This window comes from Pteropus vampyrus, unplaced genomic scaffold (genome assembly GCF_000151845.1).
Source record: "Pteropus vampyrus isolate Shadow unplaced genomic scaffold, Pvam_2.0 Scaffold4, whole genome shotgun sequence".
Lineage (NCBI taxonomy): Eukaryota > Metazoa > Chordata > Mammalia > Chiroptera > Pteropodidae > Pteropus > Pteropus vampyrus.
In genome coordinates, this window is record NW_011888785.1 from 4,052,209 (window position 1) to 4,067,539 (window position 15,331).

General features: G+C 35.4%; 1 protein-coding gene and 1 pseudogene across 1 annotated transcript in view; both read right to left on the bottom strand.

Moving 5' to 3' along the window:
- LRRC72 (leucine rich repeat containing 72) overlaps positions 1–15,331 on the bottom strand; it is a 39,174-nt gene that overhangs the window by 19,936 nt on the left and 3,907 nt on the right. The window contains exons 3-4 of the mRNA XM_011364546.2: positions 4,189–4,270; positions 2,973–3,083 (exon numbers count right to left, since the gene is read on the bottom strand). Coding sequence (XP_011362848.2) covers positions 2,973–2,994 — 22 coding nt within the window. The 5' untranslated portion in view covers positions 2,995–3,083; positions 4,189–4,270. The remainder of the gene's footprint in view (positions 1–2,972; positions 3,084–4,188; positions 4,271–15,331) is intronic.
- Positions 9,095–9,213, bottom strand: LOC111743102 (annotated as a pseudogene).

The window sequence follows — 15,331 nt, forward strand, 5'->3', positions numbered from 1 at the left end:
GAGGCAGGGAGACTGAATGTCAGCGAAAGTCATCAGCCAGGACTTTGACAAATGTAGATCCTGATGTAGAGTTCGGAGGAGGGAAGGGCGGAGGAAAATGGAGCTGAGGAGGGTGTGGAAAGGTAGACTGCCTGGAGAGGAGAGGTGGGGCCCTCCTGACTCAGCCTGGAAGTCAGGAATTCTCGTTTCCAGGACCTCACACTCTGCAGCTGGTTTTAGGCCTCCCTGCAGCTTCCAGCTATGTGTCTCCTGGGCAATCTCTTGGCAATTCTCCTCATAAATGCCAGTGGAGGGTGCAATGCTGAAATGGATTAGAGGTTTACCTCCAGGCAATTTTCTCACCCTCTGAAGAACTTGTAACTGAAATGGAATAATGATAACACTTTAGCATTTTACATGGTTTTACAACTTGAAAAGACAAAAATTTTAACATTTCAAAATACATGAACTTCTCATTTTAGTTAATGAGCTGAATCTAATCTGTGATTGCAAATGAGGCTCATAGAAATTTAATCTGAGGACATTACTGCACTATTTGTAGTCTAGCAAATGCAAACGTTTTTTTCTATACAATTTCTTTAACCTAAATGGGGAAGAGTTTCAAAATGTGCATATTTGTTTCCCTAAATTTTCAGAAAATGCTTTTTTTTGTTTTTTGTTTTTTGTAATTCGACACAGCATGTTCTCCATTTCAAAAAATGATCCCACTACAAGATTCTCGGTTGGAACAATTATATAACTTGAATTACATCACTATGAGGTCACTTAAACTGCTGTGACAGGTAATAATATGGACATTAAACTACCAGGTTGACCTAACAGCCTTTCTAGTTTAAGGAAACTAGAAAAGGCACTCCTTCACAGCACTCAGGGCTGACAGGATTCTGGGTTCACATACACCCTTGACAGACAAGTGACGGCATGGGGTGGATTTCAGACTCCCCTCATTTCTGGGGCAGGCACATAATCCTGTTGACTATGATCGGGGTGAATTTGATTGCTAACCTTTAAATTTTATATTGTAAAATAAGTTTGCTTAAATTATTGAGTTCTTAAATTTAGCAAATTATCTAATTAGTTTTGCATCAAGCCCCTTCAGCTCTCTAAGAAATTTTTGGCCTGAAAGTTATAAAAGCTCAAGTTCCATAAAGGTCCAGAGACTTTCCTGTTCACTTTTGTGTCCCCACCTAGTACACTGTCACATAATAAATACATGATAAATATTTATTGAATGAATGAATAAATGATAGCTAAAAGAAGCAGGCATGAGTTTAAGTTTCAACAACACTCCTTAGTAGTTTGGTTAAAGCTCTGAGCCTTACATTTGTGCCATTAAAGAGGGAATAACTGTAATCATGTCATAAGATTGCTGTGAAAATTTAAATGAGAATATTGTAAGAAAGCATTTGCTCAACAGGAAAGATATTAAGATATGTTATAATGATTATTATTTAAAACGTCAGTTATATTTTTTAATCTATTTACTACTCAGAAGAATTTCTAGACTGTGTGCATCTTAATTCATTATCTAATTTACATAATAATAAAACAATTTTTGTTGCTACTTCAAAATAGCATTAAGAAATGCTTTTTAAAAATATGTATTTTACAAAAATAGCTTAATATTTCAAGCAATCCTGAGAGGTAGCTATTAATTCATTTTATAGAAAAATGAAGATAAGTAAGAATTCCGGATCTAGTATAATCAGCCTTTAATCATTAAAAGCATCTGTTCAGCACAGAAGGGCCAGATAATTCGAATATGCAAGCCAATCCTGAGTCTTTCACAGACCTTATCGCGTCTTAAGAATAAGCATGGATTTGCCATGAACTTGGTGTAATATTAATATTTGGGTTGGGTTTAAAGAATCCACATGAATCATTTCTCCTAAATATAGTACATATAACTGATTAACACTGAAAATATATGAAAACTTTAATTACTCTCAATGTATTGATTTGATTAGAATCGAAACCTCCATCACCAACACCAATTTACACGTATTCAAAACAGTGTCAAGCAATTCTGAGAAATGAATGGAAAACAAATAGGAAATTTCAAAAGGCCATCTATTTTGTGACATTATATCAAGAAGTTTCCAGGATCTAAAGTTTAAAAACCCACTCGTTAATCTGAGCATCTTTTCCCTGTTATACCTAGAACCATTTGTCCTATATTGCAGTTGTGTATGGATTTATTTACTGTTCAATACTCTAAACTTACTGAGAGTAGGAACTTTATATTATTTATTTTTCCAATTTGTTTCACACTTTCTTCCAATACTGAGGCCAGTTCCTTGCTGAGTGTGATTCAATATTCATGAATCACACTCAGCTTGCTATTCACCCAATTGAAAACTTAAATAAAAACTTACTTTATTTATTTATTTTTTGGTGTCAGCTTCATTAATATAATTCACATAACCACACGATTCACCAATTTTAAGTATACAATACATTTTTTTAGTATATTCACAGTTTTGGGCAACCATCACCACAGCCAATTTTAGAATATTTTCATCACCCTAAAGAGAAAACCATACCCCTTATTCTTTAGCTATTACTCCCCAGTCTCCTCACCCCCCAGCCCTGGAAAAACACTAATCTATTTAAAAACAGTTATCTCTCAGTATTGCTATCCTGATAGATGTGCCTATTTGGGACATGTCATATGCATGGAATCATATAATATGGCTAAAACTTACTTTTAAGGTAAAACCAAAACCACCAATTTAAATATATAAATCTTTTGTCACTTTTGTCATTTTCATTTGGCATGCCTAATCGTTTCACAAAATTTTTTCTTCCTGTTCTTTCAAAAACATTTTTAAAAAGAATAAGACCTAGTCTCGTTTTCAGAAATCTATATATTTTAGTTATAAGTATTGATCTAATTTAAATTTTAAAAATGAAAAAAAATCCTGTGTTATTACTGTTTTAATTTATGGCCATATAAAAGTGCAAATTAATACTTAGGGTCTTCAGGTTTAGCATTCCCTTTAATTCCTTCACTGTTGCAGCGATGTTTGTTAACTCATTGTGATGTAGCAGGAGTATATGCAATGAACGCAAATAGTGCAGGCCTAAAAAAAAATTTTAACGAGATTTTTAAACACGTTTAATGCTAAATAAACACACTAAACAAAAGCAAAGAATACATTACAGCTGGCGAAAGGGAGAGTTATTACCAATAATATTGTGATTTATCATTAAGAATAGAACAAAGCATAAGTATTCAATTAATTGAGTGTGATTGGGAATGTAGAGTCAGTTTCTTTCCAGTATTACCATTTTATGTTTTTCTTTTCTGTAGCAATGATTTTTTTGTTTGATTTTAGAAGAGCTATTTTCTTTACTCTTCTTTTTGTCTTGTTTTGTTTTCTTTTGCCAGTGTTGCTTAGATTTATAATGTCAATCAAGGGAATAATTACTCATTCAATTCGATACCCCCCCAAACTGTTTAACTAGATATTTTCTTTACACAATATGTATCCAAATATTCATATCATTTTTGTTGATTCTAAATTGCATATTTTCCCACATTTTCAACATAAGTGAAAGTAGCTTGTGTCTTTGCAATAGACACATCACAGTTTAATTGGCAAGGTTTTCTTTCTTCGGGGTACATAAAATCATGGTAGATCTTAAAATTTATGGTATTTTGAAGAAAAACATTTTGTGCAATATGTACCTCTTCATATTTCATGATCATAGTATATCATGTAGTTTTACACCTGGTTTGAAATCATCAGTTTGGAGATTGCTGAACATATAAAATTAATTCAGAGTGAAAACAAGAATTTGGCTGGTAAAAACTGTAGCTAGTAAAAACAGTAAGACTATTTATAAAGTTGTTATATTTGTGAATGCTCCCAAATATTATTAAAATTTGCTTCCACTGTAACTAGTTTGTGTCCAACTGTGCAGCAGAATGGCAAAATTTCTGTGTTAAAAAAGATTCTTTTACTTTTTGAATAACACACAGGACAGGATTGCATTAAAACTGTAATCAAAAGCACATTTTTTAAAATGAAATGTACATAAGAACCTTAAAAAATAATAGATTCCATCACGTATTTTCAATGGAAATGTTAAAACAGATTTTTGCATGCCATTAGCAATTGCATAGTTCAAAGTTGTTACTTAACTGAAAATTTATTCAATCAACAAAGAAAATTTAAGACATACCTTCTATTTCAAATATTGCATTGTTGTTTAGATATAGTTCTGTCAGACAGTAGTTTCTAGTGAGAAATGTTATTCCATGGAGCTGAAAATTAGTGATAGAGAACAATTTACTTTCTATAACAATCATATATATCTGCATATATATAATTATAATAAGACCATAGAAGTTTGATGTTTGCTGTTATTATTTGTGACCTTTTGATCTGGGCTGAGTTTATATCTGGATTGTCTTCGATGACAGTGTGATTAAAAGGATGTTTTTAGCTAAGTTAACATAAACCTCTCTACCAAACTCCCTTGCATGGTTTTCAAAGCCTCTGTAACAGGGCCTAGACCTTTTGTTCTAACAGCATTTCACACAGTTCTGCTCATGTCAGCTCATTGGATCCGGCTTCAACATATCCACTCATTCACCATCACATACTATTAAGTACCTATTATGTACCAAGGGCTCTCTCCTAAGATGATGCTGAGGCCGCTTCTGCATCTGTGTATGAATCATGATTTCTCTTTGCCTGAGTGACTTTCTTCCTGGTATGTTTCTGATGATTCCTAAGGGTCAACCCTAGGCCAGCAAGGCATCTATGACCCTGAGCGGGCCGCACGGGAGGTTCCACTGCTCCAGGGATTTGTTGAAATCCCTTTGTTATCTCCTTGCATCTCGCTATTGCCTTCTCACTGTTTTGACCCACTTTTTATTTTTCTAAACTGCCACTGTTCCAATACTTTGAGTAGGATCTCTTGAATAACGGTCTAATTCTGAACTCTTTTTCTTTATCCCCCATCCAGTCTATGAACCACCTCCTCTTCTCCAGCTCACAGTCCTTCTGGTAAACAGATCTCCTCAGTTTAGCCAAGGACTCCATAATCTGAATAGACATAGGTGGCCACTCTGCCAAGTCAGGCCCAGTGCTAACAGCTCAGCCAGCCACCATCCCGTAAGGAGAGGGCGAGGCACAGCATAATCCTGGTAGTTAGTCCACAGCTCATCTTTTTAAATGAGACCTTTCCTGACAACCCCTGTGCCCATGAACCTCCATTTTCTTGACCACCCCAACACTTGATTTGACTTGTATGATTAATCACTTGATCACTAGTTTTGTGTCTTCCTTAAGGAAATGAACCATACTTCCGTATTTTTTCCTGCCCACCTTCTCATTCTCCTAATGGTCTGTGGAAGTTGCATCTTATTTTTAAGATTAGATTATAAATTAAGTGTGTATGAATTGGAAATAGTCAAAAGCACTCTTTTCCTTTGACAGTGTTTTTGTTGTTATTGTAAATGTATTTTTAAAACATTAATAAATCACAAACACATTATTGTTGTAACACATTTGAACACCACAGGTAAAATTAAGTCCTGTGGGGCCATGTCTCTCCAAGAAATTGGCCCTCCACATCGCTTCTATGCAGATAACCAGTGCTATACAATTAACGTGTCTTAGTTTTGAAATCATATCTCAGGACAATGCAGATGAGAGCTGTTACTGTCTCAGCGTTGCAAAAAAGCACTCTTGAAAATTCCTTTTATGAACCACTAAGTACTGTATGCATAATATAGGGTATTTAACTCTAAACTCAATGTCAGATTTGCAAGGAGAACTCCATTATTACTTTTTTTAATGTTGACTATTACCTCAATAAATTGTAACAGATTTATTTGGGTTACGAGGATGAGACATGGTAGAGTTCATGGCAGTAGGGTAGGTATGTTTTAAAGTAGCAGGTAAGTTAAATAGAAGAATGAGAACTTACTACTTAATACAGGCTCTAGCAGGGAGAAGATTCAAGTGCTTAGTACTTTATATCTACAGAAATATATGCTCATGATTGTAAATTAGTTTTATGTGTTTATTAAAGATTATCATGGAAACTATTGTTATTAGTTAAATAGAACCGTTTTGGCCTTCGATAGATTGATTCAGATAGAAAGATGCCAACCTACCTGAATTAGTGAAGGTTTATTGGAAATTTTACTTAAACCCTCTCATATCTCAGAAAAACTGTTTTAGAATTATAAAGATTGAAAATTTGTTTCTTTAATAAATTTTCTTTACTTTTTTCTTATATTTGCAACATTTACAAATTATGAAACCATAAAAGGCACATGTCATCATTTCACAGATTCATCTGCACCAAATCATGTCAGCACTCATGTAGGAGGACGCTGAAAATTTCACCACAGCTTTTGTTAAGTCATGAGAGAAGCTGTGTTTCCCCCAGTTAGGAGAAACCACTCAAGGTCCTGGGGAGTGTTTCCCAGCTGACTTCCTAATCTTTTCTCCTTTTCCTACCGGCCTCATGACTGTAACTCACTACCTTCCATCCTTCTCCTCACCACTCCCTCATCTGATGATAGACACACCTGATATCAGCAGAGAAAAAGAACATCTTTTTCTCTGAAAACCATGACTTTTTTTTCCTCTCCTTTTCAGTTACCTGCCTGACACACATTAGCAGAACATTACGAATTAGCTGAGGTTTTGATTTCTCTTGCATTACTCACTAACACAAGAAGAACACTAGTGAACTCAACAGTTTCATCTTGATTGTAGAATCCTAGTTTTTCCAAGAGAATTAACACCCATGGACCATGATTACTGGTATTTTGAGATTGCACTGTTTGTTGGGGTGTGAGGAGTGGGGGAGCAAAGTGGGGTGCTATTAAAAGATTATGAGCAGAAGAGTGTTATTGCTCAGTTTTATTTTACAAAGAAAATGGTAGGTAAGAACATAGTTTAGAAGAAATAGTAATTATAATGGCAGGAGATGAACGGGAAGGGTGCTACTCTAATTGAGAAAAATATATGCTGTCCCAGAGTAGAATAACAGCAGTGAGAGAAAAGAAAAGTAGAGGGAACTGAGAGACAGTTCCATGGTAAAATTCACAGAACATAACAGACATTGCGATGTAGTAAGTTGTTGAAGTCAAGATCTAGAAGAAGAATTAGAAGACATGCTGATTGTCTTGATACTCCAACTATTTTGTCAAATGTTATTAAAATTATCCATTAAAAATTTACACTGTTGATTCTAAGGATTGCCATAGGATTTACATTTAATGTGACATTTCACAAATCATCTCTTAGCTCAAGGTTTGGCACATACAAGTGATTCTGTTGTTGATCGGCAAGTCAACAGTATTTGTGGAAACCAATTCTAGACATGGTTTTGACTATGGCTCACTTTGATCCTGAGAGTTTTCTATACTTGATTCTTAAGCTACCTAATATTTACCCAATATCTTTTCCATATATTATTTTTCTGTTTAGCTCGGGCAAAGCAATGCTTCTGTTAAGTGAACTTCTATTATCTTAACTAGCACCTACGCAAAGAAAAGTTCAACTTGGCAGAAAACATTAGGATTTTTATTTTCTCATTTCTCCATTTAGCAAGTATTTGTTGAGCAGCTACTATGTGTTAGACACTGTACTAAGTTCTGAGGGTATAGCTGTGAACAAAATAGACAAAAATATCTATCATTTTTTTCTAACAGAGGAAGAGAAAATAAACAATATGCACAATAAGTTAATTATAAATTATGGCATCAATTAAGTGATAAGGAAAAGGAAGCACGGAAACTGGCAGCGCCAGTAGGGAGGTGGTATTATATTTAAAATGGGTTGGTCAGGGTAGGCCTTGCAGAGGAAGTAATATCAGAACAAACTCTTGATGAAGGGGAGGGAGTATGTCACTGGGATATCTGTAGGAGGAGCACTGGGGGAGTAGCCAGTGAATAGGTCAGGGACTGACACAGTGCCCGATATGGCTGATCAAAGTGAACCAGGATGAGAAGGTGGGCAATGAGGTCAGACAGGCAATCAGGGGCCTACCTGTGTAGGACCTTGTTGGTTAGTGTTAGAACTTGACTGAAAGTAACAGGAAATCACTGGAGGTTTCGAGCAAAGGAGTCACATGTTTTAACTTAGGTTCCTATAGGTCACCGTCTTTCAGTGGGAGGAAAGGGGCAATTTTGCCCCGCAAGGGACATTTGACAATGTCTAGAAATATTTTAAGTTGTCACTTCTGGAGGGAAGTTTCCTGGCGTGTAATGGGTAGAAGCCAGGGATATCGCTAAATACCCAAAAGCGCACAGAACAGCCCCCACAACCAAGAATTATCCAGTTCAAAAAGTCAGTGTCACCAAGATTAAAAACCGAGGAGCACAGATCTATAGACCAGTGATTAAACAACGTGATGAAATTCTGAACAATTCTATAATTATGTGTTATGTAAAAAGGCGTATTATTGTATATTTGAATATTGAAATCACATTTCCTAAATTTACATAAAATTCTAAGTATTAGGGACAATTTTTATAATGTACATTAAATTGTAGAGGAGAAAAAAAGAAAAAAATTAAATATACTTCCAAGATTTCTAAATTTTTTTTTTTAAGGCGAGACTACCTGCCTTTTTTTTTTTTATGTGTCAAGAGGTCTTTATTGAAATAATAGCACAGTTATACTTCTAATACCCTTTCCACTTGTATACAACAGTTTAAAATTGCTTGCAACATACAGTGCACAGACAGTTCAATAATTAGAACCAACTCAACTGTGATTTGAAATAAAATAGCCTATTTAATAATTTAAAGTAAAATTACTATACAATATGAAAATAAAGATACATAAATGTTAGTATCTACAATGCCGTAGAAATAAAATCATTATTTTGCATTACACAAAACAGTGCAAGAAAAAAATCTAAATAAACTTTTGGAGTGTAAAGTTTAAATTTTCCATTTTTAAATTATCATGCAGACATAGCATTTCAAGCCATGCTATAGTCCATGGCAAAGTTTTCATTTTTTAGAGGAAAAATGCTAGCTAGTAAATTTACTGTACCATCACAGGTTGCAAGGACCTTGTCAGCTTACAATCCCTTATTTTTAATAATTTTTTTACACCTACAGCACCTGGTCTTTCTAGGTGGTCTCCCATCCAAGTACTAACCAGGCCTGACCTTGCTTAGCTTCTGACATCAGACGGGATTGGGCTTGTTCAGGGTAGCATGGCCATAGACTAAGATTCCTAAATTCATTTTTATGATATTTCTGTCCAACATATGAAAACAATGCATTCATGTGTATCTTAGTTTAAAATTTGTACAATACTTTAAAATGTATACTTTGAAAATATATTAAAAAATAACTATTTTTATCCAATGTAAATAGCCTTTATTCTCATGTTTTCTTCTCTTTATTCCATTTTACTGAAATTTTTGTTTATGCTTTTTTTCCAAAAACAAGTTACATTTCTTAAATAAGTAATTTGAAAGCATAACTAGATATATAGTGTACATATCTATGAATTTCACAACCGTGCACTGAAGTCTTCTTTAGGTTATTTATGTTGATTTACTTTTTTGAGGAGGTTTTAAGTATTTGGCAAAATATGACTCTTTCAACAAAGTTGACATGAGGTATATAATTAATGTTGCCCTGAGGTAGGAGAAACACACAAGAGCCCAAATTATATGGCATGCACGCTAGTTCATTTTAATCTTTAATAGCTCTAATGTTATACCATGGAGTTTGTGATGCTCTAAATTATTTTTTTGGAACAAGGCAGAATATGTATAAACAAATAAATAAAATATGTAAACTCAAATCTAACTGAGGGAACCAAGTGAAATTCCATGACACAAAGCTTGTCTTGAAGCTACCTAAAAAGAGTATTGTTGTTCAAAGAATTCTTTACAAATATTTAAAACGGCATTATAAAAATAACATTTTTATTTCGATTTTAAAATTGTTGTCTGCTAATCTTGTACACCAATATTCTTTCCTAAAATATATACATTTGTGCTATTTACCAAATTTTCAAATGCCAAAATTTCAATATGCCTGGGAGATAAGAAACAAAATATCTTAATGGCATAGAAGAATGCCATTCTTCATGGCGCAGGAGCTTTCTCAATTTTGTTTATTTCAATCTGACCATTCTCTAGTCAGCTAGTGTGGAAAATGTTATTATAAATAAGTATTTCAGTTATTTTTTAGATGATGAGTTTTATAAACAATGACTTTGCCATTTTGTCAGTTTGTAAAATTTGTCAACTGTTTGATTTTTGCTGCATGGCAGAAACTCAGATTCCATTTTGGGAAGTTGCTTGGTGAGGCATTATACAGATTTTTCATTAAATGATTATTCTAATCTGAGACAAATGAAATATATCAAAATACTGCTAGTACTTCCAGAAATAGAAAAATACTACCATTGTGATACCAATATTATAAGCTTATTACTAAATATCTGTAAAAGAAATATTTTGAGGTAATGAGCCCAAACACAATTTAATTGTAGTATAAAAGACACTTCACTTAGATCACTTGTCTGAGCGGACTCAAATTCTCATAAAAAGTTGTGAAGTATGAACTTTGGAACAAAAATTCCCTTGTTCAGACTTCTAAAAGGAGTCTTTAGAAGGTCTCAGTTGATATGAACCTCAGAGCAGCTGCCTCCCACTAATTAGATCAGGCAAAATTAGAAAAAGGAGACCCGACCCATAAAGGGAGGAGTTGCAAAAGGAGTGAATATCTATGCAGTATGAGGAGAAAACCAGTCCTCAGAGAACATGGTGAGGGAATCAGAGCCATCTGAGGAAACATTAGAAAGCTGGGGTATTCGAGGTCTTTAGAAACAACTTGTACCTATTTAATTTGCTAGTCCAGGGTCAGAAATGAAGTTCCAGTTTTATCATCCACTGGATAATAGAGGGGAGAAGTGCTCACCTTTCTGGCATGCAAGGCTTCAAACATACCAAACTATTTTCATTGCCTCCCAAGACCACTGCTTTCTCTCCATTTCAGGCAGTTTACAAAGGCTTCATCCTGGCTAGGAGCACAGCCACTCCCTCTGCCTTTCCTAATTTTATCACTAGACCAGGTACCACCACATTTATTGTTACATTCTATCAGTAACCTAATGCAAGCACAGAATAAACTGTATCAGATAGGTTGCTACTGGCTCCAAGTAGCTTCTGAGCTCAACTCAAACTGGCACATAAATTAGAACATTTATTTCACATACCAAGAAGTCCAGAGGTCATGAGAGCCTCGGTGATCCTCTCAGTGATTCTTTGGGCTCTGTTTTTCTCTAAGTGTTGGATCCATCCTAAAGTTGGTAGGGTGTTTCCTGGCTTCATATCAAGGCAAGAAAATAGCCAGAGGAGACAAGGGACATTTTTTCTGGAGCTCTCTTTTAGAAATAAGAAAACCTCTCACAGGAGCCTCCCAGCAGGTGTCTCCTATGTCTCTTACCACGTCTGAGTCAGGTGCCCATTCACTGACTGGCCACTCACAAGGAGGATGGGATTATCTTAATTGGTACAGAATCTACTTCCTGAAAATGAGATGGGACCACCCACCTGAGTGAAAAGGAGAAGTATGTAAACAAATTCTCTTGCATAGGTAAAAGGAGAATGGATATGGAGTGGACAACCAATAAGGTACAATACATACACCTTAACAAAACTATTAATTGAATAAATGTATAAACAAAAAAAGTTGTTTTCATTTTATTTTATTACTTTGTGTCTTAGCTATTCCTAAATAGAGGATAGTCTTAGATATTTACTAATTTAAGAAAAGTGCTGGTCACAAAATCAGATCATCTTTAACAAAACATTACAATTCTAAATATTTATATTCCTATGTTCATGTTGATGTTTTCACCACAAGTTTCCATATCATTTCTATACCGGTATGATAACTTCTTAGTGGTCAACCTAGTGTAATCTAGATTTTAATGAAAACTAATAATCAAAATTTTACATATGAATTTTGATGAAGTACTATCATAGCTAATATGCCCATAAGAGTTTTGGATCATGGATAAGAATTTAACCTTTCATGGTGTGTGAACGATCAAGCAACTTAGCAACCAGTCAATTATTGATCAATAGGAAAACTCACATCAGTTTATCTACTTACTCTATGACCACTGAAAATTTATTTTGGGTATGACATCTTTCCATTGTTATGTGGACTAAATAAGTCTATGTTTTAAAAAAACAAAGTTAAGTGGCGGTGAGTTTGTAATAATATAGTTAGTTTGTTGAACATAAAAAACCAAGTGCAAGAAGAGGATTCTGCCTCTTGTTGCATCCTTTTCCCACCAACCCCCCTTATAAAATAAAGAAAGCAAAAGAGGTGACAGCATATTCAGTCCCTAAGTATGTAAACAATGTATCTGTCAGTCAACTGGGTGAATATTCAATGACTGATTGGAGGTGGAATGGTGTCCACTACCAGAATGAAAAAATATATATGTAAAATCTCTAATTATATCTCTTTCTTTAGACATATTGCCAACATTCGTACATGCTTTTTCCTTCAAAACTGAACACCACTGATCACCACAAGTACACATGAAAAACAAAGATTAGTCACTTTTGCCATGTCTTGTGATTTCCATCTTTTTCTAATCAAGGGTTGCACACTGTGACCCAGGATAATTTTTGGCAGTGTTTAAAAGAGTTTTGAACTTCTCTGCCCTTAAGTGGTGCATGCACTTTCCCTCGCAATCGCTAGCTGGCTGGGCCTCGGAGGTATTTGTGTTTGTTCTCCCAGAAATTATTTCAAGCTTATGAGACTTATGCTTACGCATAATACCAGAAGCACTTTCATTTTCCATTTTCCACTGATTTGGTTAAAAAAAAAAAACTGAAAATGCAAAGTAAGATTGAGATACTTTCCTAAACATGGCTGCTTAAAGATTCAACACTGAATCTGGACTATTGCTTGACAAGCGTATTGCTGAAAACTCAAAAGAGTTTTTTTTTTTTTTTAATCAGCTGGTGTTTGAAAGTCTAAATTCAAAATACTAAGACTGGATAATCGATTTATAATGAACAAAATATAAGCTGTTGGAAAGTCAAATTTTTGAAAGTCGAGAGTAGCTTACTGGCTAACTGTAAAGATTGTCTGCATCTGCATTTTACTTCAGTCCTGCTCTAGGACTTGGACAGAGCTCGTGGACCCACTCAGGCAACCACTGTCAGGCAGGCAGTGTGAGGACGCTGCCTCCTAAACCCAAGCCTCTAGGAGAAACTTCAGGGGCTACACTCAGTGACCATGAAGGGTGTTCCCTGCAGTTGGGGACATGGTGGCTTTGGGTAGCAACTGGGAGGTAACCAATTCCCCTGGCCTCTGACAGCAGAGCAAAGGTGTGTGTGTCCTGGGGACTGAATGCAGCACCATCGTGAGAGTGTTGGTCTGGGGCGCTTTATGAGGACTCCTACCCATGAAGGTAGTTTGCCAAGTCCAGGTGACCCTCGGTTGTAAGTACTACTGGACAAAAGGTGAGGAGAGGTCGGAAGTGGCCAACAAAGAGGAATTAGAGTGGGAGTAATCTAGGAGAGGAGCTTCTGAAAAACCCATGACGAGAAAAGTGACAACTTGAACATCTGTTAGCACCAGACAGTGCAAATCAAAACACTGTTTCTCCGTTGCCTTTCCTTACCTCTACATCTCCCCATTCCTTTCCAACTCTGGAGAAGGATAGGGTGGAGGTGAGAGTGGAGGAAAACCACACCTCCCTAGCTAATAAACTGCAACTGGCTACGGGAGAAATGGTAGAGGGATGTCTCACTTATGAATAGAGATGAAAAGTCGATTAATATATTTTCCTAGACATTCTCATTTCGGAACCATGACAATAACTCAAATGGGCAGTAAGATTTTGAATTACATAGGAGAGCTGAAAAAAGTCATGAAACTGCCCTAGTTTTGTTCCAGGAGCCCGGAAAGCAGCTTTGACAGAATGTGGGAGACAAAAGTAAAGTTGCAGTGTGATACTATCTCACAAATTGTGCTTTTCAATATATACACATATATACGTATAATGTTTCCTACCTAAATTTAAATTAGGGATATACAATATTAATACCTTTAAAGATTAGCTCTATTAAAAACATGATATTAAGATAGTAATTTAATTACAGAGCCTTTTAAAGATACAATATAATACTACCTTATTATGATGTAGCCATAAGTATTTTAGTTTTTTAAACCTGGAAAGGTCAATGACATCTGTCAGTTCCCTGAAAAGGAAAAAGAAAGTGACTATAAGCAACAATTAATTCATTCATGGATAAGGCAGGATAGATAGTACGACTTTGGAGTAACTGACAAAAACCTCTCTCTTTGTCCTTTCAAAACTGTTGACACATTTACATGCTAATTTCTGAAATTCTAGCATTAAAATTTCATTCATGTGGATTAAGATTTTGTCAGCCAGTTAAAACAGATACTTAAAAGAGAGCATTTTATCACAGTAGAAATATAAATTTATACCTCATTATCACAGAATTTATTGGGACCTCAATTAAAAAATACATTTTACTGGGGAGAAGATTGAGGGGAAAATGTAAGTGCAAGAAGACACTGGACTTACAGATGAATTTGGGAAATGTTATTAGCTTCTGGTTCAATGGCATCTGTAGGGGTCTCTGGGGTTGTCCCAGGCTTGGCTAGACTAGGTCACTACATAGAGATCACAGAATATCAAGAGACAGAGACTGAGTAAAGTGTTTTATTCTCTCTTCCCATTTGTTAAATATGGAGTCGAAATATTGCCCATCCTTCTTGAACTGAGCAGGACTCTAGCTCTCCAAGGGGTCCTGAGCTTTGTTGCTCAAGCAGCTCTCTCAGCAAAGAGACAGATATGGGGCAGGGAGGAGGAGCTGTCAGCAAAGAGGGCAAAGCCTCTGAGGATAGTTGGCTTTTTGACTGCTGTGGGCTGGAGTATTCAGGTCTCTTTTATTTCTCAGGGCAAAAATTATGGGCCCGGGCTTGGTATGTAGACATATATGTCTCTATTTATCAAACTATTACAGAGCACACTCTGCATGTCAGGTACTTTTCTAAGCACTTTAAAAATATTAATGTTAATTAATATTACCTATATTAACTCATTCGTGGCAACATCCTTTCACATTTATATTTAACCTTGGGGTGGACCCTCATATGCCTTCACTATTGCATTGGGCAACAATAATAGTATTTTAACTTCATTTGTTCCCATAAGACAGAAAATAATCATTACAAGATAGCAGAGAAACCCAAGCCCCACTTGGAGGATTTCCTTGAAAAGTTATTTTAAAATTTCATACTTTAAAATACTTTAAAATTTCAACC